The sequence below is a fragment of the Sinohyriopsis cumingii genome, chromosome 6 (assembly GCF_028554795.1).
Source record: "Sinohyriopsis cumingii isolate HCF-2022 chromosome 6, ASM2855479v2, whole genome shotgun sequence".
NCBI lineage: Eukaryota > Metazoa > Mollusca > Bivalvia > Unionida > Unionidae > Sinohyriopsis > Sinohyriopsis cumingii.
This window is the reverse complement of record NC_142966.1, coordinates 31,037,753-31,059,415: the sequence shown is the minus strand read 5'-3', so window position 1 is coordinate 31,059,415 and position 21,663 is coordinate 31,037,753. Positions and strand designations below refer to the sequence as shown.

Genomic DNA, 21,663 nt, shown 5'->3' with positions numbered 1-21,663 from the left:
ATTACCTCCGTTCCACACTGAGTTTTGATTGACTAAATTCAAATTAATATCCGTTTAACAATTATTGTGCTGCAAAATAAACCCAGGCTAATGACGGAGTAGTTCATGGCTTTCTACAAGGAAGGGCTTTTACATCTTTGAAGACGGATATTGCGTTTAAGCAGTTTTAGTCTCTTTAAAACATATAAATTGTAGAAATTCAGTCAAAAGTCGAGATTTTATGGTTTGGTGAAGAATTAAAACAGTTTAATAACAGTAATACTCTGTCAATTGTAAGACTATATAATTTGTTCAGATCGGTAAAATGTTCACCTTTCAGCGCCTTATTTATTTGATTTAAGATATCAGATACGGGTATATTTGTGCTGTTTTTGCTTCTTGAAGCAAAAAGCACTTCCTATTTGTACTGTCTTAGTGAGCTTCACAGAAGAAATGGTTTCTGTGATGTCCTATCCGGCACGCCAAATGTAAATAGAACAGCATGCCTGACAACACTGGACTCAAATCATGAGGTGATTGACGAGAAATGTTAAATTAAATGATCATATCAGTTTGGACTTTTCCATTCCGTGTTTCCCCTGATTTTTTCCATCCATTTTAATGGTACATAGATATGAATTTGAATGATATTATGCTACAACATCGGCTTTTATTTGTCGATATTAGGCAGTTAAAGTTCAATAAAATGTCGTTTAAATTCGCTAGCCTTTAATTCAAGCGACTAACGTCTGCGGCTTCAATGCAATTTAGGGGAACTCAATGTTTTCGATAGCGAATACGCTCAGACCTCCCTCACCAACATAACAGACCCGATCTTTAAAACGGAGTGGTACATATCGAGGAAACTCACACTAGCACATTTCACGCTGCATATTTTTTGTTTTTGGTTTTATCGTTTATATGAAGTGCACTTCTGTAGACACAATTTAAACTATGGTCTTGGAACGTCATGTGTGCTTTAACCGTTGTCACTTACGTTTGCAACGTAAAAGGTAAATCATGGTTGTTATGATTTGCTTGCCTTGCTTAAGTAGATGTGCAAAGTTTGTGACCATGTTCTATGGAAGCAGAAGAGACATACCATTCAAAACAGAAATCGAGTGGTTCATGCTTGGCACGGACCTTCAATGTTTCATCAGTAACAAGAACGAAGGAGGAGACGATATTTAATTCGGATTGATTTCGTTGATGTGAAACAGTGAAATCTGTTCTATGCAAGTTCACTTCTGAACTCACCTGTGTTTTTCCCCGAGTAACATTATTATTATTATTATTATTATTATTATTATTGAAAGTTACTTTGTGGTAAAATATGCGCAGTCTAACGTGTCAAATAACAAAGTATCAGAGTTTTCGTCTGTCATTTGATTCTTTAGACTATTTATTTCCATACAAATGTATGCCTGATGTAAGGCATATGCGTAGAGAATATCTGCAGTCACACTATTTTGGTACAGGAGGAATTCAGATACCTGTAAATTCTCTTATGCATGAATATGGTCAAATTTCACATACGGCCCCTAGGTTAGAACTACATTCAGTGTATTTAGTTATTTAGGGTTACAAGGGAGGGTAATACAGTAATAATGCTGGATCGCTTAGCTGTTAAACCACACGGCCAGAAGGTGGTGGTTGATTAAGTTTGCTCAAGCTGTTTACATACTTCCTTGTTTACGGATTGTGACAAGAGTTACTGCTGCTAGGTTATACAACCGAAATTTAGCCTTATTTGCTTTTATCAAAATTAGTTTCTGTGTAACTTCGCCACGTGTTATTTAAGAGTTTGATCCAGTCAAAGAGGATATGATGTCGGCTGCGGTGATGTTATTACTGACAAGGGCGAACGTTATATCGTGGACAGCCTACATTGCTATTACGCTCATTATTCATTGCCACGTCGGAAGTTGTAAGTATAACTGTATGATGAACATTACCATTTAGGACATTATTTAATAGGATGCTGGCTCGTTCCTCTTCTCCAACGTAGTAGTTATTAATCTAAAGAAGTGTCGGTCATTTACGTATCTGTCTTTCAATACTGGATAGGATTACAACACGTACGTACATGTTGCTACAAGAACAAAATGGTAATGTTAAGATTTGATAGTATTACGTACAATAATGATATCAGAAATTAAAAACGTAGCTATATATCTTTCTTTCTAGTGCACATATCATAGTGTGTATGCCTGATTTAAAGATATGAGACCGGGCAAAAGGGGATCAACACGAGGAAGTTGTGCAGTTATCAATGCGTTACGAGTATATGCAAAAACTAAGCCGTAATTACTTGAATCTGCATAGTTGAAAGAGAATTCATCTGTCTGGTAAAAAGTGGAACATGTGCACTTGAAGAATAATTCATCTATCTGGTAGTAAGTGGAACCTTGTACAATGAAAGAGAATTCATCTGGCTGCTAGTAACTTGAATCTGTAAAACTGAAAGAGACTATCTTATATATATATATATATATATATATATATATATATATATATATATATATATATATATATATATATATATATAATGTAAACTCGTGAATCAGAACACCTGTCTACAACAGATTACAATTACATTTTACTGCTGCTACACTTACAGGAATCAAAGTAGACAGCAAGTACAATTATTGCCTCTTTTAAAACATTGACTTTGTATGGTAGATCATATGTAATCTTTTCGAATTATATGAGGATGTATATTTGACTCGATTGCTTTATTAAATATGTTTGATAATCATGTACAGGATATGTCTCTACAGTAATATGTTTCAATGATCAAATCAATTGACAATGATTTTATAACTTGACTTTTTGCTGCAAGAGGCCTTCCTGTATAACTGATTGTCCCCATCTTGGATTACTATAAATAGATCAGGAGAATCATCCTTGAAAGAAACATGCTTTAGTTACACGTTTCCTCCATAAGATGGAGAGAGTATTTATCTACTGTATGAGGGTTATTGGTAAATACTTATCCAGACAGTAGAAACGTCCTAACCGAATTATTGTTGAATGTCATTTGCTTAAAATGTGCACACAATGACTATCATGTCATAACATAGAGCTGGTAATATGTGTGCTTGGTTATGTGACATTTATCGTTACCTCCGTCTACCGATCTGTCCATCCGTCTGTCAGTCCGTGACGAAGTTTTTCATCACTTCTCCCCTTTCACCTGTAGGATGATATATAAAACTTTGTGGCATAAGTAGGTGGCTATTGCAGATGTGCTATAACTTTTTCCTTATTCTTTGTAGAAATTTCTTGAACTTATTTTTAAAGATAGGAGGGTATTTTGAGAATTCAGATTGTATCCGAGTTCTTTCCCCCACAGTATTCATTAGCAGGATTTTATTTAAACATTTTAGGATAGCTAGGTGTTTGTGGTAGACGGAAGATAAAGCTTCATTTTTTTTTCTTCTGTTCTTTTTATTACACTGTCTGGGGGATTTTGTTGAGAATTTGTAGATAGGTATTTGGTATAGCTGAAGGTTTGCTAAGAAAGGCGTGTTTGTAATTTGAAATTGACATCGCTTTTGCCATCACACTATTTTTAGAATTGCCGTATAAATATTTTGAAATGCGTTTAGTGTGGGGACGGTCCAACAATAATTTAAATCGATCAGCTTCAATCGTAAATGAAATTTATAGCCTAAACGTTGATACAGTTAGCTTATAAAGGAATGTAATTATTATAAAAGTTTTGTCAATACTTCTGATGATATATCGTAGATGTTCTTATAAAATTATTTGTCATTTTATAGTTGATCTTGAGTTTCTAAATGTTTAGAAGTTTATATATATATATATATATATATATATATATATATATATATATATATATATATACACACACATATGCAACAAACAGTTTGGCAATTTTTATAGTAAATTCTTTATATATAATTAATATATAAAATTAGAAGTCAGTTTCTGAGTTGTAAAGTTTGGCTCCTAATAAACATGACTACCATAACATCATACATTTAGAATAATCTTTGTTATTTGTTTAAAAAACATCATTTTGATGCTGTTCTAACTACACTGATCATAAACTTTATTTCATTACCTCTTCTCGGTAAGGAGAAGGATTGTTGTTTGAACTGCAATAATCCAGTCAAGAAAAGAGATAATAGTTCAGCCTAAATTAGAGGCAATATTTCAGCCAAAACAAGAGGCAATATTTCAGCCAAAATAAGAAGCAATACTTCAGCTAAAATAAAAGGCAATATTTCAGCCAAAATAAGAGGCAATAATTCATCCAAAATAAGAATCAATATTTCAGCCAAAACGAGAGGCAATCATCCAGCCAAAATAAGAGGCAATAATTCATCTAAAATAAGAGGCAATACTTCAGCTAAAATAAGAGGCAATATTTCAGCCAAGGTAAGATGCAATATTTCAGCCAAAATAAGAGCAATAAGAGGCAATATTTCAGCCAAAATAAGAGCAATATTTCTGCCAAAATAAGGGGCATAATTTCAGCCTAAATAAGAGGTAATAAATCAACCAAACTAAGAGGCTATATTTCAGCCAACACCCCTACCCCAATACTTCACCCGAAGAAAGAGGTAATAAATCAGCCAAAATAAGAGCCTCACAGCGTTCCCAAGATATTAAGAGATTTTTCAAGAGTTAACGTTAGACAGATAATTGGTAGTGACTACATGAATGTCTTTTCTTCGAAACAGTATACACATCGTAATATACAGGCTAATCTGTGTTAATATATGTGTATATAGGATATATGTGTATATTGGACAATGCATAGCTGGACAAATATATCAGTTACCCGTAGCAAACAATTGTTTATTTTATTTTTTACTTAAACGTATTGGCTGGCAAGATGCACTGTATACCAGATTAAGTAGCAAATTTCCTTCTGGATCTCTAGCGATGTAAGCATTTGACTATTTATGTCTGTTTAGTGACGATGCTCACGTAAAATATAAAGAGTAAAATAATTTTCAATAGCATAAATAAATATAAATAGTAAAATAATTCTCATTAAAATAATTTTCATTAAAATAATTCTCGTTCCCAATTCGAAGCACAATGACTATTATAAACAATAAACTAAGTAAAAGTACTCCAACTAGTTTCGTAAAACTTAACCAATAATTTAATTATCAAAAATATAAATGAAAATGTGAGAATGTGAGAATAACTTACAGTATTATTACGTGAATCCATAAAAAATCCTGAAAATTATCTATGAAAGTCATAAAGAAAGTTAAGCGCGGTACCAATTTCAAGACGGACCAGAATTGTACTGGTCCGCCACAAATCGTGATGTTGTCAAGATGTCGTTGTTCACAACTCCTAAGAGTAATTCACAATAGTTCCAGAGTAATATTATAGTTCAAATAATGAACATTTTGTATTTCGACTAAATAGTCAAAACGAATGTCTTTGCTCTTGAATAATAACTAAGTACAGCATAAAAATCGATTATTATTAATTAAATATGAAGATGTCCTCTCTCCCCCTCTCTCTCGTACGAAAATCCAGAAAAGGCGAGCGTAGAGGATTTTTAATTGTGCCATACAGTAATGTATCTGAACCTATGAACGATGATAAAAGTTAAGTCAAAACGGCCAAAGGAAGAGAGAGAGAGAGAGAGAGAGAGAGAGAGAGAGCATTTCTTGGTCAGTAGTATTGTTAATTAAAGCATAATTATGACTTAGATCAACAGTAAATACATTAAAAGATTTTAATTAGCTCTCGTCGGTTCGTAAGTTTGTTAGTTGATATTCGACAGTAATATCTATGCGCCGGTACGTGAAGGTCCGAGCGTTCAGTGTTCAAGCAGCTAACCATGAGTTTGTAGTGCTCCACTTTCTTCATCAAAACCCTTATTCTTGTACAAATCATCAGTGCGTCTTATATTTGTCTATTTAATCAATGTGAATAAAAAAAGAAACTGAAAAAGAAAACTATCAGCTTATGAGTTGCGAACATGGTTGTGAATAATTACAAAAGGAACAGAACTTTTGCAGCAGACTTTTTCGGTCAATTTACAGCTACCTGTAGTCAATCTCAACACTTTTCAAAGGATAAATATGTGTATTTCTGTATGTATGTGATATAATAAAATATATGTACAGCATGTACGCTGTTTCAATGATATGCCACACGTTGTAGAAATTTGCAAGCCTCGTTTCCTTTTAATGAAAAATGTATACATCTCGTTGCATTGCTGCAGAAATAGTAAACCGTGAAACATACGTTTAACATGTGGATACCATCAGCTGATTAATATTAAAAAATTGAATATTGCTATGAAGCTAGGCTATGCACTTTTTATATTTATGTCTCTGTTTTTATCGTTGTTGGATTTTAATGTTTGTAAGCTGATTATGGAGATTTGGTGTTGGGAAGATATTTCCCAAGCAGAGTAACTAGCCAATTTCCGGGAGCACACGTCATAATGTCCAATATGCGCTAGACTTTATTGTAGCATGGATTTATTTCGTTAAATGAACCCTTCAATATTTGTATTAACATATTTAAGTTTCTGGGTTTATTTTGGTATTATGTTAAGTATTTTGAGATAATAATACTTCTTTATATTTTTTCGCTCCGGTGGCCTAAGTAGTTAAAGCGTCCGCCTCGGATGCGGAGGTTGTGGGTTTGAACCCCGGCCGAGTCATACCAGAAGACTTATAAAAATGGTACTAGCAGCGGCCTCACTTCGCGCTCATCATTAAAAGGCTAGTGTTAGGACTAATCGGCCTGGTGCCAGGATAATGTATCTGGGTAGGACATGATTCTAAATGTCTTTGGCATGATGCCCCAGTGCTGGACATCACTATAAACGGCCATGCTGCAGACATCGTAGCGATATGTCTGAACAATTGTCAGAGCTACATTAAAAATCTAAATCACACACCACACACACACACACACACACACACACACACACACACACATTTTTGTATTAGGTGAAATGGTAGTATTTGTGTTGCATGGCGTAAATACAAATATTTGGCTTTGAAAGATATACTGATGAGTCCTACAAGTATAAAAATAGGTAAACCATGCTAGCATGAAAATAAAGTTTCATGATGTTTGATCACTAGGTGTCAGAGTTAAATGAGCTCGTTGAAGAACACTTCAGTTGATAAAAAATTTTTTAGAGGCCCTTGCAAGTAAAGGTTGATGCATTTGTTAGTAATTACCTCGTAGTGAGATCTCATGAGTATAACATATTTTATTTTATAAAAACTTGCACTACATTTAAAGTTCTTGGTAAGAATTAATTACCAAGTCATAAGAGTATTCTTGGTCGACTTGTGGAAGCATATTAATTGTTGGATGTGACATTACGTGTATCATATGACAATATATTTATTTCTGTCTTGAAAGAGAGAGTTTTAAGAAAATATTCATACACTATGGTCTCTCAAGATCCGTTGGTGATCAACTACGGATAATTTACGAAACTTCAGCCTAAAAATGAGAACGGTACTATTTATAGGTGATCTTCATGAACATAGCTTGGCAACTGTCACTAATAATGTTGCATAATGGATGCCGTATTAGTGTACGTTCTATAAAATGAACGGGATGATTAAGCAGTAATCACTAGATTATTGGCTCATGCAGTAGCAGTTGAATGGGGATTTTTGTGCAGCATATATTACATTTTGCTTATTCACGGAGCAGAACTGTTTTGTTTATAATCCTGTGCATTTGGTGGGGTGTTGGAGTTGAGGGGGGGGGGGAGCTATCCTCTGGCGGTCCTGGTAAGGTGGGCTACCCGCCATTGCTAACATACTAATTAGAAACGGATTATACAAGTGTGAAGACAGTGTGAAGGAAGAGCCTGCTTTTGATTGTGAAAAGTCTGGTAAATATCCAGAAGAATAGGTTATGGGTAACACAGAACCATCAGATACCCTCGAGACTTTATTTCCAGTGGCCATTTACATGTATTTGACTAACATAGGAATCGTATATTTTACTAGATACGATTGGACCCAGGGCCCCTTTATCTGCACGATGGGGGTATTTTATCCATCTTTCTTCCATAGTTACCCTGCGCAGACATTTATTTTTGATATAATCACGCTCACTCTGAAGCGTTTGTGGGAATACAGTGTGAGTTGCATTTGACTGTGAAGAGTCAGGTAACCATCCCGAACAAAAGGTTAGGGACTAAACAGAACCTTCAGAGACCTTCTTTACCTATTCGCAGTGGCTTTGACATATTTTTGATTTGCCCAGGAATCACGGATTTTACTAGAAAGGATTAGATTCATATCCCCCCATTACCTTTATTGCAATGGGTATGTTCCATCAATATTCCAGCCATAGTTACCACGCGCTAACCTTTCTTTGGCTTCTCTGAAATAGAATTAACGAGGCATGTAGATGGTCTGGAGGATCCATACGAAACGGGTCAGCTTAGAAGAGCCGTCGATTTCGCCGGCTAAAGTTCATAGGGTGGAGGAACGCTTAGAATTACTTCTGTAATATCGGGTAGGCTAAGAGAATAGTAGATGATATAACATCATAGCATAAAAACGTTTGATGAGATCGGCGAGGCCCTCAGAGCGACTTTACTTGCCAGTCTATATTTTGGCAGCAGTTACGAGGGCTCTCCTCTAGAGTTACAACCAGAAGAGTGGGAAAAAATGGAAACCCTACTGAGGGTAAAGACGCGGATGGGAATGCTGATGTTTAAGATGGCGAATTCGCTATTTCTAGAGCATCCGATCTGGTGATACAGTGTGCTAACCCTTAAACACGAACTACAATATGATCGTGGTTTTCGAAACTGTTGGTCCAATAAATATCGACAATCACATTCATTCTTCAGCGCCTTCGAAACTCATTGATTGATCTATGATGATGCCGGGTAAATGCTCAGTAGATATTGCCAGAAAGGTTCCGCGAGGGCAAAGGGTTTGAAATCCATGACCACGACTGCCTGCATGATTAGGTCGAGGTGCCGTAGGTTATATTAGATCGAGTATTGTCATATGACGTCCATCTCGCTGATCTGCAGACGTGAATCCAAGTTTTGGTCTCGATCGTTGAAGTACAGTTCCACCAGGTTCGTTTGGTTGCATATAGAGAGGACGACGGTGAACGAATTATCTTGGAGGTTCCCATTTGACCTTCTAGATTAGTGATCTATAGGAGCCAAGTATTCCATGGGTTTTGACCGAACAGGCGTCCTCCCGGACTCACGTTAGTAGCCAAACTGTAAAGCAAATATCACGGGCTGGTCCTGTAGCTTGTGTTGGAGTCTACGTAGGAGCCGCTCACGGCGACACTAGTAAGGTGTATTGTGATTGTATGTGTGATTTGTACGATGACTTGCGCGATGTCATAGCCCAGGGCAAAGACGGAGACGTTGAGTAGCTTAACGTAATCCATGTCGAAAATATTAGTGGCTTTGCGCCGCAGTTCAATGTTCTTTCACTCAGGTCAAACTTTAGTGCTCTGTGACTCTTACTGATCTTCAAGGTTCGCCAAAAGCTTTTTTGTGGCACTGAATGACTTACTTATCTGATTACGTACCAGCTTCGTACATTGGGTGTAACAACATCATAGTTTGGTAACGAGGCCTCTCTGGTAAGAGGAGAGATATTCGTTCGGAATAGTCACAAACGCAGGGTCTAGAACAGGGGTCTCAAAGACGCGGTCCGCCAAACAGTATCATTTGGCCCGCAAAGGTGGCGCTCTACAGTTTCGTACTTTGCATAGGATTAGGATTTTAAAAAAAAATAATTTCCCCGGCTTTCCTCACTGGTTATACTGGTTATTTGAAAAAGACCTTGTATATCTTAGGTATAATGCAAAGAACCTTTAATTCCCTTTATTTTGGTGTATGATTGATGGGTGCACTATGGGTTATAGAGTATACAGCTTGGCCTTACTTCAGATGTGCACCTTTCAAAAAAGTGCTAGCTCTACTTGGTCGTTTTCACTTCCTGAACTTCAGAGGTAAATTGTATAAAAAAGAGCCTATATCTTTTTTACATTTTATATATTTGGTAATTCATTCATTGCACTTTCAGCAGCTGGTATTGTCTAGTCTGGCAAAATTCATTTTCCCTATTTTAATAGCTGCTATGTATAGTGTACTTTAGACTAATTCAGGCTGATTTTTTAACACAAGGGAGCAGTCATTTTAGTTATCAGTGTGCTTAAATCATGTAACATTTCTAAAAGTACAATATCCAAAAGAAATATCATCCACATTACATTAATGATGCATAGAGGTATGCCAACATTCTCTCCATTGTGCGTGTTTTAAATGCGAACTACTTCACCTTACATACGTCACTCTCTCAAAAGTACATATTATCTGGTGAGCGCCCCCAAAAGGATTGGCTTCACAAGGTGTCATGGGAGATAACAAAGGTGTTGCGGCCCTTGGGCCATTGAAAATGCCCTCTTGCGGCCCTCAGGGTGGTTTGAGTTTGAGACCGCTGGTCTAGAAGAAGGTCACTCTGAGCTTTGTTGAACTCGCATGGATATTCCAAGTCAGACTCAAGAAGGTAGAAGTGGGAAAAGCTGAGGCTGTGGTATTCCAATCAGCTTTTCGTGGACAGTACAGCGGTTACCGTCGATGACCTCACATAGTCTTGCATCCAAAAGTATTCTGTACTATATGAGCGTGAAGATATTCTTCTGAGGATATACTCATACGGTTAATGGTGCTATAGAAGACACCGCAGGGGTGTGAAAATATCTGCATCTGATCAAATGCTATACCAGTCTATAGACTCGTACGGGTAGACACCCTTGGACGACCTAAAGACACCCAAGCTCATAACTCTGCTACCAAAGGTTTAGGATGCTATATAGAAGGAACCCGCATCTCCAATTTGTGTGTTTTTGATCACTTGTTACCTGATTTATCTGGTCTTCGCTCTCCTTAGTCTTTGGGGCTGTCACGTCCTCTAAAAGAATTGATCCTGATAAGCTTGTCGTTCCAAGATATGCAAAGTCTTTCATCTCTTCTGATGTAGATGGTAGTGATATGCATCATATGCGTAACGCACTCTGTCTGAAGGTATGTCACATAAAGTAGCAACTACCGGTACTGGTCATCCAGCTTCAAGGAACAATATAATCTTCCACCAATACTAGGTTACTGTAATGAAGGTATCCCATAGAACCCTCGCGTCTCTAGTTGGTGTTTTGGTGATAGTGGCCCACCCTGCCATGACCATCAGAAGCCGGCTCCTTCTAGCTCTACCCAATCACCAAACGATCATGGGGACAAGGAAAACTTTCCAAGAGGTGACTTAGCAAAATGTAATTTAGTCTTAAACTGCCGGTTTACAGCTACTCATCAAAAAAGCTACTGGAAGCCAGTAAGAAAACCCATTAATTTAACTCTCATATCAGTGCATGTTTGCATCCTCTGCACAAAATATATACCACATAAGGAAGGTATACAATCTTAGAAGAGTGCGTGGATATCCGTGCCAACTTATCGCACATCACGTGGTACTTTGCGAAAGTTTTGACAATTGGAAAGAGATATTAAATTATACAGATGCAATTTGTTTTAAAAAATGGCGAAATTCCCTTTACGTAGAAGGTTTAGTGAAGTTCAAAAGTGTTTCCTTTATGCGTCAGTTTATATCCTATTAGTTTGGTTAGTCTCTGACTATAAATAATTATAAGATCAATTGTGCATATGTATGGGGCGTAAAATGACAACAATACACACCCAACTAACTGATTTCTTTCGGTATATACTTTCAGTACGTCCCTATCCTTGTGGACCTATTGAAAAGGGTCAAATGTCGCATTGGAGGGCTAAAACATGTATGAGTGTTTTAGTCACACATTAATCTAGTATATTTTGCACCCTTGTTCTCAGTACAATGCATTTATTCCAGTGAAGTATTTTAAGTCTAAAATTTAATTCTTGTGTAGTGGCTGTTTGATTTACATTTCTTAAATTAAAATTGTAATTGCAAAGAGGAAAGAACTCGTCAATAAATACTTCGTCGGTGTATTTATATTTGTGAACAGAATATTATTGTTTCGTGTATTTCACAGGTAAATAATATAACTCAGTCTTTAGAACCTAAAGCGAAACCTTTATATGTTGCATGTGACGAGAGAGAGAGAGAGAGAGAGAGAGAGAGAGAGAGAGTTGTCTTAGCATGTACCAAAAATGCATATATTTATATTTAGAATAACAATGACATGCACCTATCAAAATAATGCACATTTTAGGTATGTCATGTAAACAATTAATGTTAGATGTAACTTGAGACCTAATAGGTTAATGAAGTTTTGCAACTGCGTTAACACCACACGTGGCTATAATATATAACAAAATCAGAAAATCGAAAATGACAGTAACTGCATTTACACCATACACGGGCTGAAAATGCGTACAAACTACATAGATGTCATAATGTCTGGTGTCTGGTGGCGTGATATTTATGTAATTGAACTAGTAACAACATTTGCCATTTTTTAAACACATAGGTGCGCTCAGAAAACGGATAAATGCATAAGAGTCAAATTAAGTAATGCATCATGGCACTACTGACCCCCTAATGGGGGACTTCAGCACTTATGACCCCCTCTTTCATGTAAGAACAATATATTTTATGATGGTCTATAACCTTATTAGGATATCAATAAATGTAACTGTGTTTGAAAGACATTATGGAAAGCAATTAAGTTTTTTTCTGGCTACATGTTTTATTCATTTGTTCCATAGTCTATAATATTAATTACGAATCATGTTTAGGGATTGTTTGAAGTTAATATAAATTTAAATGTATTGCAATTGAAATCTTGAATTATTATTTAAACGACTTGCTGCCAACGTCAGGCTCAATTGCAATTGAGTTAGAAATGAAATACCTTTCAAGCTACATACACGTGTTAAATAGGGAGTGTAAGGCTTAACATTTAATGATGTGTCCCTTAGACATAATCAGTTCGTTATTAGTTAGAAATATTGCTTTCGTACCATATTTTAAGTATGTTTAATCTGTCTTTGGCTTATTTGAATTTTAATTATTTACGTCATTCTCAAAATGATAGAGATTTTAGAATCATATGAAGTTAGTAAGGTTCGGATAAGTACAATAATTTTATTTGTAATTCTAATAATTTAATGTGTAGTTCTAATAATTGTATGTGTAATTCTAATACTTTTAAGTGTAGTTCTAATAATTGTATGTGTAATTCTAATAGGTTTATGTGGAATTCTATATCTTGAGCATTGTTTGATCTTGATAATAATTGTTATACCATTGAGTCTTGAAGACTTCCGACCTCGTCTTGTAGTTCGGGTCCCCAGCGATATAACGACACCCTCATATTCGGAGTAACACCTCTGCAACTGGAGACCATAACGATACCTGAAATTCTCTCTCTCTCTCTCTCTCTCTTTAGATCTCTTTAGATCTGAGAGTGATCATCAATAAATACAACTCAAGAAGCAATATAAGAATAAAATAATAACTTTTCATAACAAGTGGTGGTGAATATAATGAAGCAGGGTGTCACTCCTCGTAACTACGACCTAAGAACCAGACTCGCACCAAAACGTCTGCAACCAGCAGTCTTCACTTGTCAAAATCAAGTCAGGCAAAATCTGCCAGCAAATTCCGTGCCTCGACCAGCAACAGCGCCACATTATTCACAAGATCGATCCTATATTTCAATCACTTCACTCTTGTTGGACTTCCGTATACACATCGCAGGTGATAACTCTTTCAGCAATAAAACCCCCAAAAGGCAACATTTGGAATGCATACAGTACCATTGGCTAGCCCATCCCCGAATTCGAACTCGCTGCAACACAGACTGAGATACGTCCATCCATGTCCTAACTTGAGATTTTCATGGATCTTACAGCGACATCTCCAACAGACTGTCAAAAAACAGTAGCCAGCATCGACAGTTTCCTTTCCAGTTATGGTGATTTTAACTTTTACAGTTTGAACGATTTTAATATTTACAGACAATTCGTGTCTTGATGACTATTCATTTCATATGCAATTCGTTTCATAGGGACAATATTTTTGGACAGTGGTAATAGTCATACATTGATATGTTTTACGAAGTAATCTTTTGTTTCTTCAAATATATACTCCCAGCTTCCAACAATCTGATATTATTCCAGCGCGTAATTTGTGAGAACATCTATTTCAACATATTTCCAAATAACTGATTCCATCTTTCCTGCAATTCACTTCTTTTTTACAATAGTTGATTCTGTAAACATACCACTGCCATAGCGTTTCCCTATATTGTTACGGTTTTTACTACTATATCCAAACTATGTATAACTAAACAAGGAGAGGTTGAATTAACACACTGGTCTTGATTTGTATTTCATAGACTGCGCTTTACTAGAAAACAGGTCGTGCTACAATATTAACTACATTATATATATGTTGCGCTATTAGCACACATTAACAAAGTTTCACCGTATTTACCCTTCGTAGGGTGAAGTGTAATTTCCGCCTGGCCGTCTCAAATATGTCGATGCTGACTCTGTTTTGTTTTATCAGCCCAATGCGTTCGATAATGTCAGTGAGGTTTATCTCTCACGTTTTCGTATTAGTTGAATGTATATGTACATTATGGTCTCCTGACTAGGCGATGATGGTCTATAACCTTATTAGAATCTCAGTAAAAGTAATTGTGTTTGAAATACATTATGGAAAGTAATTCAGTTCTTTCTAGATACATATTGCATTCTTTTATTCTATATCCTTATATTCTATCATATTTATTAATTATGAATCATGTTTGGGGATTGTTTGAATTTACTATGAATTTATATGTATTGTAATTGCAGTCTTAAATTATTGTTAAAACGACTTGCTGCAAGCTTCATGCTCAACTGCAATTGATTTCGAAATGAAATACATGTCAAGCTACATACACGTGTTAAATAGGGAGTGAAAGGCTTAACATTTAATGATGTGTCCCTTAGACATAATCAGTTCGTTATTAGTTAGAAATAATACTTTCGTACCATATTTTAAGTATATTTTGTCTGTTAATGGTTCATTCGATATTGAATTATTTACGTCATTCTCAAAATGATAGAGATTTTAGATTCATATGAAGTTAGTAAGGTTCGGATAAGTACAATAATTGTATGTGTAATTCTAATAATTTCATGTGTAATTCTAATACTTTTAGGTGTAGTTCTAATAATTTTATGTGTAATTCTAATACTTTTAGGTGTAGTTCTAATAATTTTATGTGAAAGTCTATATCCTAAGCATTGTTTGCTCTTGACAATAAGTGTTGCACCATTGGATCCTTAAGACTTCAGACCTCCTCTTGTAGTTCAAACCCAGGTCCCCAGTGCTCTAGGAACACCCTCGTCACCGGAGTGACAGTTCCTCATAGGGTGGCTAGAACGACACCCGTCTCTCTCTCTCTCTCTCTCTTTAGATCTGAAAGTGACCATCAATAAATATATCACAACAAACAAGATAACAACAACAGCTTTACATAAGACTTGTACAAAGGGGGAGATCTTAGAAATTAGAATAAGTTTTCAACAGGTAACCGTTTTTAAATGCCAAGATAAACCAAGTATGACTTAGTTCACAGTAATTATGTCAGACCAGAGAAGATATCGCATGCCGTCATGACACATCGTGTCGTGTGTAGTATCCATTGTTTTCTTTTTTTTAAATGTTGAATGCTCATTGCCACATCACAGTATGTAATTATAACTAATAAGCCCTTCAACGTAAAGATCTGCTTTTCCTGTACGTCATCAGTATTTTTAATTTCCTTCGTGTGCGTTCACGTGACATTTTGGGTCCAATATTATCAGCCTATGATTTATTTATTTTTAAATTTTGCCATGCGGCCCTCACGCATTAACCCTAGTGAAGATCCAGCTACCCTCTTCCAGAGTCCTAGATTGCCTCATGAGTTCACGTATCAAACTTGACATCTTGTATTTTATACCGAAATACTGCATGCCATTTATTCGGTTCCTAGGCCTTATATGTCGTCTACATACTTTAATTTAGGTTCTGTACTTTTGTAATTGTTTCATTTATTAAATTTATAAATAGAATCTATAAAAAATATACTTTATGCCTTGTCAAATCAAGAAATATCCCATAACAGCATAACGTTCACACTAAGATTTATCTTAGTTTGATAATTATTTATGTCGTCTAGTGATTATATTTTTTTGTTTCTGTTTAAGACATTTAATCGGTGTTCTCTAGTACGAAGCATGTTTAAACCGGTTTAAACCTGTTGAATGTTTGAAAGAGTTGTGATTCCCTCCTCGTTTTAATGATAAAATTATTTGCATTTGAATCATATTACGCTCAAACATCGGCTTTTATTTGTCGATATCAGGTTGTTAAAGTTCAAGAAAATGTTGTTTAATTTTGCGAGCATCTATTTCAAGCGATGAACGTATGATGCTTCCGTGTGGTTTCGATAGCAAGTATGCTCTTATCTCCCACACAAAACCGGGGTATTAACATATCAGAGGAAACACACTAGCACTTTTCAGGAAACATAGCATTTATATGAAGTGCAGTTCTCTATACACCGTTGAAACTATAGCCTTGAAACTCAATGGATGCATTAACCTTCGTCACCTACGTTTGCACCCTTAATAGTTAAATCGTGGTTGTTGTGACTTAATTTCCTTGCTTAAGTAGATGTGCAAACTTTTTGTCATCATGTTCTGAGTAAGAAGGTAAGACATACCAATCAAAAACAGAAGCCCAGTGGTTCATTCTTGGCAAAGACCTTCGCTATTTCAACAATAATAAGCGTGAAAGGGGAGATGAATTTTGGTATAGGAAAAATTGCAAATTTCACTCGCTTCCCCACCTGTGTCTTTCCTTAGTTACCTTATTATTATTATTGTTGAAAGTTAATTTGTTATGAAAATATTAACAGTCTATTACGTGTCAAAATACAAAGTACCGAGTTTATGTGTATATGGTCAAATTTAGGTTAAATTTGGGGCCACATCTTTTAACTGTAAAGTGAATTAAAATGCATTCCATTATGTGATACTTAAGACTATTTCCATAAAAATATTTGCGTTACCTGCTTGTAGTAATGCACACGCTTAGCCAATATCTATCTGCAGGCAAAACATTTTGGCACACCAGGAACTCAGATACATGTAAATTTCCATATGATTGAAGATGGTCAAATTTGACATACGATCATTTGGTTAGAACTACATTCAATGTCTCCAGCTATTTAGGGTTACAATGTGTAGCTGGATAGTGTAGCGATTTCAGTTTATCAAAAGTAGTTCTTTGTTAACTTAGCCAAGTGTTATTTAAGAGTTTGATCTAGTCAAACAGGATACGGTGTCGTCTGCGGTGATGTTATTATTGTCAAGGATGAATATTATACCGTGGACAACATTCATTATATTTACTCTCATTATTCATTTCTACATCGGACGTTGTAAGTATAAATGCATGGATGAACTTTACCACAATTATTGTAATAATCTTTGATATTATATGTAAGAAATATGCATGTTGTTTTACGAGAATTAAATATATTTAGGACACTATTATTTTATAGAATGCTGGTACGTTCCTCTTCTTTGACGCAGTAGAGTTATTAATTATAAGAGGTGTCAGTCATTCACGCATCAGTCTTTCAATACTGCATACTTTCTTCAAGAATTATAAAGAGTACATATATGTTGTTAGTAAATCTAAAGGGTCATGTTAACATGATAATATTAAGTTTCAAAATAATATGAAAAATTAAACAGATAAATAATTATCTTTGTGTATAGTGTATGGAATATTGTGCGCACTACAGATTTTTAAGATAAGATACGAGGGAAACAGAGGCAATGCGAGGATTACTATTCAGTTGTTAAAAATTATTAATGCGATACAGCTCGTATTTAATAACTCCGCTACAGTAACTTTAATCTTTACAATTGAAAGAGAATTCACCTGTCTGGCCAGTTTGGCTGTTTGTCTTGCAGAAAAAAGAGAGGATGATATATGTATGATTTTGTTTTTATAAAAAAAATTAATAAGCGGTTAATCGGAACCTCTGTATAGAAGGGATTACAAAGACGTTCTGTTGCTACACTTACAAGAGGGAAAGGAGAGGAAATTGAAGTATTTACGTCATAGTATATGCAAAGTCGATCAGCATAACTCTGAAAACTGTAAGATAGTATCACCTTAAAAATGTATGCTTACCCTTATATCATGCACTATTCTAACTGGCACTTTTATTTTTATTAATAAAAACAAATGTTGATACAATTTGTGAAGAAAAGGAAGACAGGATTCAATGTAGGCAATACATACAGCTATTGCCTCTTTTAAACCATTGACTATACATGGCAGAAACACTTTAGCCTATTCTAATTATATACAGATGTAAATTTGTCTCAGTTGTCTAAACATGTTTGATATCAATGATATTCTACATGATACGTCTCAACAATATTATTTTCATTGATCTAATCTAATGACAATGATATTTTCTCATCGACTTTGTTGCTTCAAGAAGTCTTCCTATTCATTTGTTTGACCTCAACATGGAATACTAAGTATAAATCAGAAGAATAGTTCTTTAAAAAAAATGCGTTAAATTCATTTTTCCCCTTTAAGCTGGAGACGGTGTTCATCTGCTAAATGATAATGGCGAAATTCATGTATTGTAAACACGCAACCCGACAGCAAGAAATCCCTAACAGAATGAATTATTGTTTACTGTCAGTTACTCATACTCTACACACAATGACTTTCATGTAATAATACAGAGTTGGTAAAACGTATGCTTGGCTATGTGGCTTTTATCGTTACCTCCGTTTACCAGTCGGTCATTCCATCCATCTGTCCTTCCGTGACAAAACTTGTCATAACTTTTCCTCTTACACCTGTTGGAGGTTTTTATTAAACTTTTGTGGCCTATATGTGTGGTTAGTGCAAGTGCGCAATAACATTTTACTCTGTCAGACACAGTGTTGGGAAAATTTCTTGACCAATTGTAAACGATAGTTTTTTTTTTGATATTTCAGATTGCAATTGTTTCCCCACTGGATATATTGTGACATTTATGTTTAGTAATTTGAGATTGTAATAATTCTTTGTATCATGTTTAAGGGTAGTCTTTGTGCTGCATGGCCTTAAGTTCAGTATTCAGCTTTGAAAGACATACTGATGATTCATACAAATGTGAAACTCGACAAGCCATGCAAATGTGAAATTAGGGTTTCGTGATGAGTAATTATGAGGTGGTTAGAAGAAAATTACCGCATTTAAAAACCCTTCAGTTGATAAGGAAACTGTTCTTGATGCCCTTATGAGTAAAGGCTCGTGCATTTGTTGGTTAATTTGCTTATAGCGAGATCTCTTGCGTATAACTATTTATTTTATTTACAAAAGTGTGCATGACATTTTATGTTCTCGGTAAGGATTTATTTCCAATACGTACGCGTATTCTTGGTCGACTTACAGACCAAATGAATAGATTGGATAGGCATTACGTGTGTCCAATGGTAATATATTATTCTTTTATCGCTTGAAATAAAGATCTTTAGAGAAATGTTCATAAACTAAGGTCTCCCAAGATCTGACGGTGACCAACTACAGATAATAGATGGAAGCATCGGCCTTAAAATTAGCAATGGTGATATTTCTAAGTAATCTAAATAAAAATAACTTGATACCTATACTGATAGTTTTAACTAATGGCTGTCGTATAAGTATACTTGTCATAAAGTAAACGTGATGATCAAATAGTTATCACCATATTATTTGCACATGCGGTGCGACCTACAAACTTCACCGTCATCTTAATTTCGATGGGAAGATTTTGAAAGACGTCTGAATATGCTAGGTGTCTTCGTACTTACTTTGGAGAGAACTCCGATACAGAACGATGCAATCTGGAATACGTGTTTAAGTTTCTTAGGCGATCTTTGATAAGTAACTCAATGTCTACGTGAACCGCCTCATTTACAGCAGTCTGGGCCATACGGAAAAATAAACATAACCTAATGTGGAGTTAACCAGGGCCAACATGCAGAAAAACCTGTTTTCCACAAATTTTAATTTTTAAAAATGTCATGGATGCATTTTTCCTGTTATGTACCTGTATATCTTAAACTTCGATTTTGTTGACATTTATCTTTAAAGGCCCCGACGGTAGCATCTAGGTGCTTTTTTCGAACCACATCCATTTCGTCGGCGTAAGTTGTGGCGGCCGAGATCTTATTGTCCAAGCACATTTTAACCAACGGGTTTGTATCGTACGTATACGTTTTTGGTTCAGTGCACTGGCTGTAAAGGTCTCGCTTTTTGGTAATATTTTGAGGTCGAGTGGTGTCTTTCACGTTGCGGATTGCACTGCAGTCAGTTTTGCTAAGCTTGCGGCCTATCGAACGGTCTTCAGTAATCGCGCAGCGTATCATAGGCTTGGAGGAAGACGAGGTTTTCTGGTGTCTCAACGCTAGTCGGGTGGGTGGAGAGCGAGGAAAGATCTACCCGAAGAACGTTACGTTTCTGACAATGTCCGCGAGGGCAACCAGGCCGTTCGGGTCTGAGGTGCCGACTCGATTGCTGTAGACTACGTGCAGCTATGCCTTGGTGTGGTCGTTAGGAACCCAGTGTACTGCCTTGTGTTTCTGCGAGCACCAGGAGATGTCTAACTTCATGTTGCATATAACAACAGCTTCTTTCTAAACGAACCGATTGATCAGCGACCTCTGGGATAATCATCACCTTGGAAGCAATCACCAGGGAAATGGGACGGGCTAACAGTAGAAAGATGCTTATTTCTTTTTGCAATGATTTTAGAGCCGTGACGTAATGCTGGGTCCTGCAAGCCGCTCTGATTAGCTTGGCTGTGAGGCTGTCAGCATAATAGTAGTACTGTATGTCCACAGGGCACAAGGGTACCACCCTGGAAAGTACCACGTGTGTCAACATGTAATGGATTGGGTTTTGAACGTCATGGAAATATCCCATTGCGTCGTCTGCCTCTTTGATCAACTCTAGTGAGGAAAGTGCTCGCACCCATGGCTATGTTAGCAACAACGATGTCGCGCGCCCCCTCGTCTGTTAGATCTGCGAGGTAATTTGACTTGCATCTTGTATCATCATCCCGCACGTCGGACATCTCGGTTTTAATTGCCAGATGTGTTAGCCAATTCGTCGTTGTCGTATTTCTACGAAAATATTTTCCACGGCTGCGAAATAACGATGGCCTTCTTGAGAGCTACTAACTTGCTGGCGAGAAATGCTCAATGGCCTTTGATTTTGAGTTGATTTTCTTGGCTAGCGAAGCGGATGCGCTGACGAGTCTCAAAAGATGCATCCATGCCGGTCACGACAATTTACTTATTATGTCAGCCGTCGGTCCATTCATGACAGTTAAGTAGCTTTTGTTCGGATCCACGTAGGGACCGCTCAAGGCGTCACAAGTTACATGAAACAAGATAGTAGATTTGATTTGCATGATGTCAGGCGCGACGTGGTTGCCCAAGTTAGGACGGCGTCTTTGAGTGGCTTAATGTAGTCCATGTCAAAACTACTAAAGATCTTAGCCCGCAGTTCTATGTTCTTCTGGACGTATTGTGCCATCCATGGGCTCTGGTCGAACTTAAGCGCTTCGTAATTATTAATGACCCTCATGTCAAAGCAGGTGAAGAGCTGTAGTTTT

The 21,663-nt window shown here is 36.3% G+C and overlaps 1 protein-coding gene across 2 annotated transcripts in view; it reads left to right on the top strand.

Moving 5' to 3' along the window:
• Positions 1-1,613: 1,613 nt before the first annotated feature.
• The window catches only part of LOC149796574 (uncharacterized), a 137,350-nt gene continuing 117,300 nt past the window's right edge, over positions 1,614-21,663 (top strand). Inside the window, exon 1 of one of the 2 annotated variants that reach the window (XM_089961276.1) lies at positions 1,614-1,906. In XM_089961276.1, the coding sequence (XP_089817402.1) occupies positions 1,804-1,906 (103 nt within the window). In that variant the 5' untranslated portion in view covers positions 1,614-1,803. Of the gene's footprint in view, positions 1,907-17,310; positions 17,428-21,663 lie in introns of those variants that run through there. The other variant, XM_089961279.1, reaches the window with a different exon arrangement.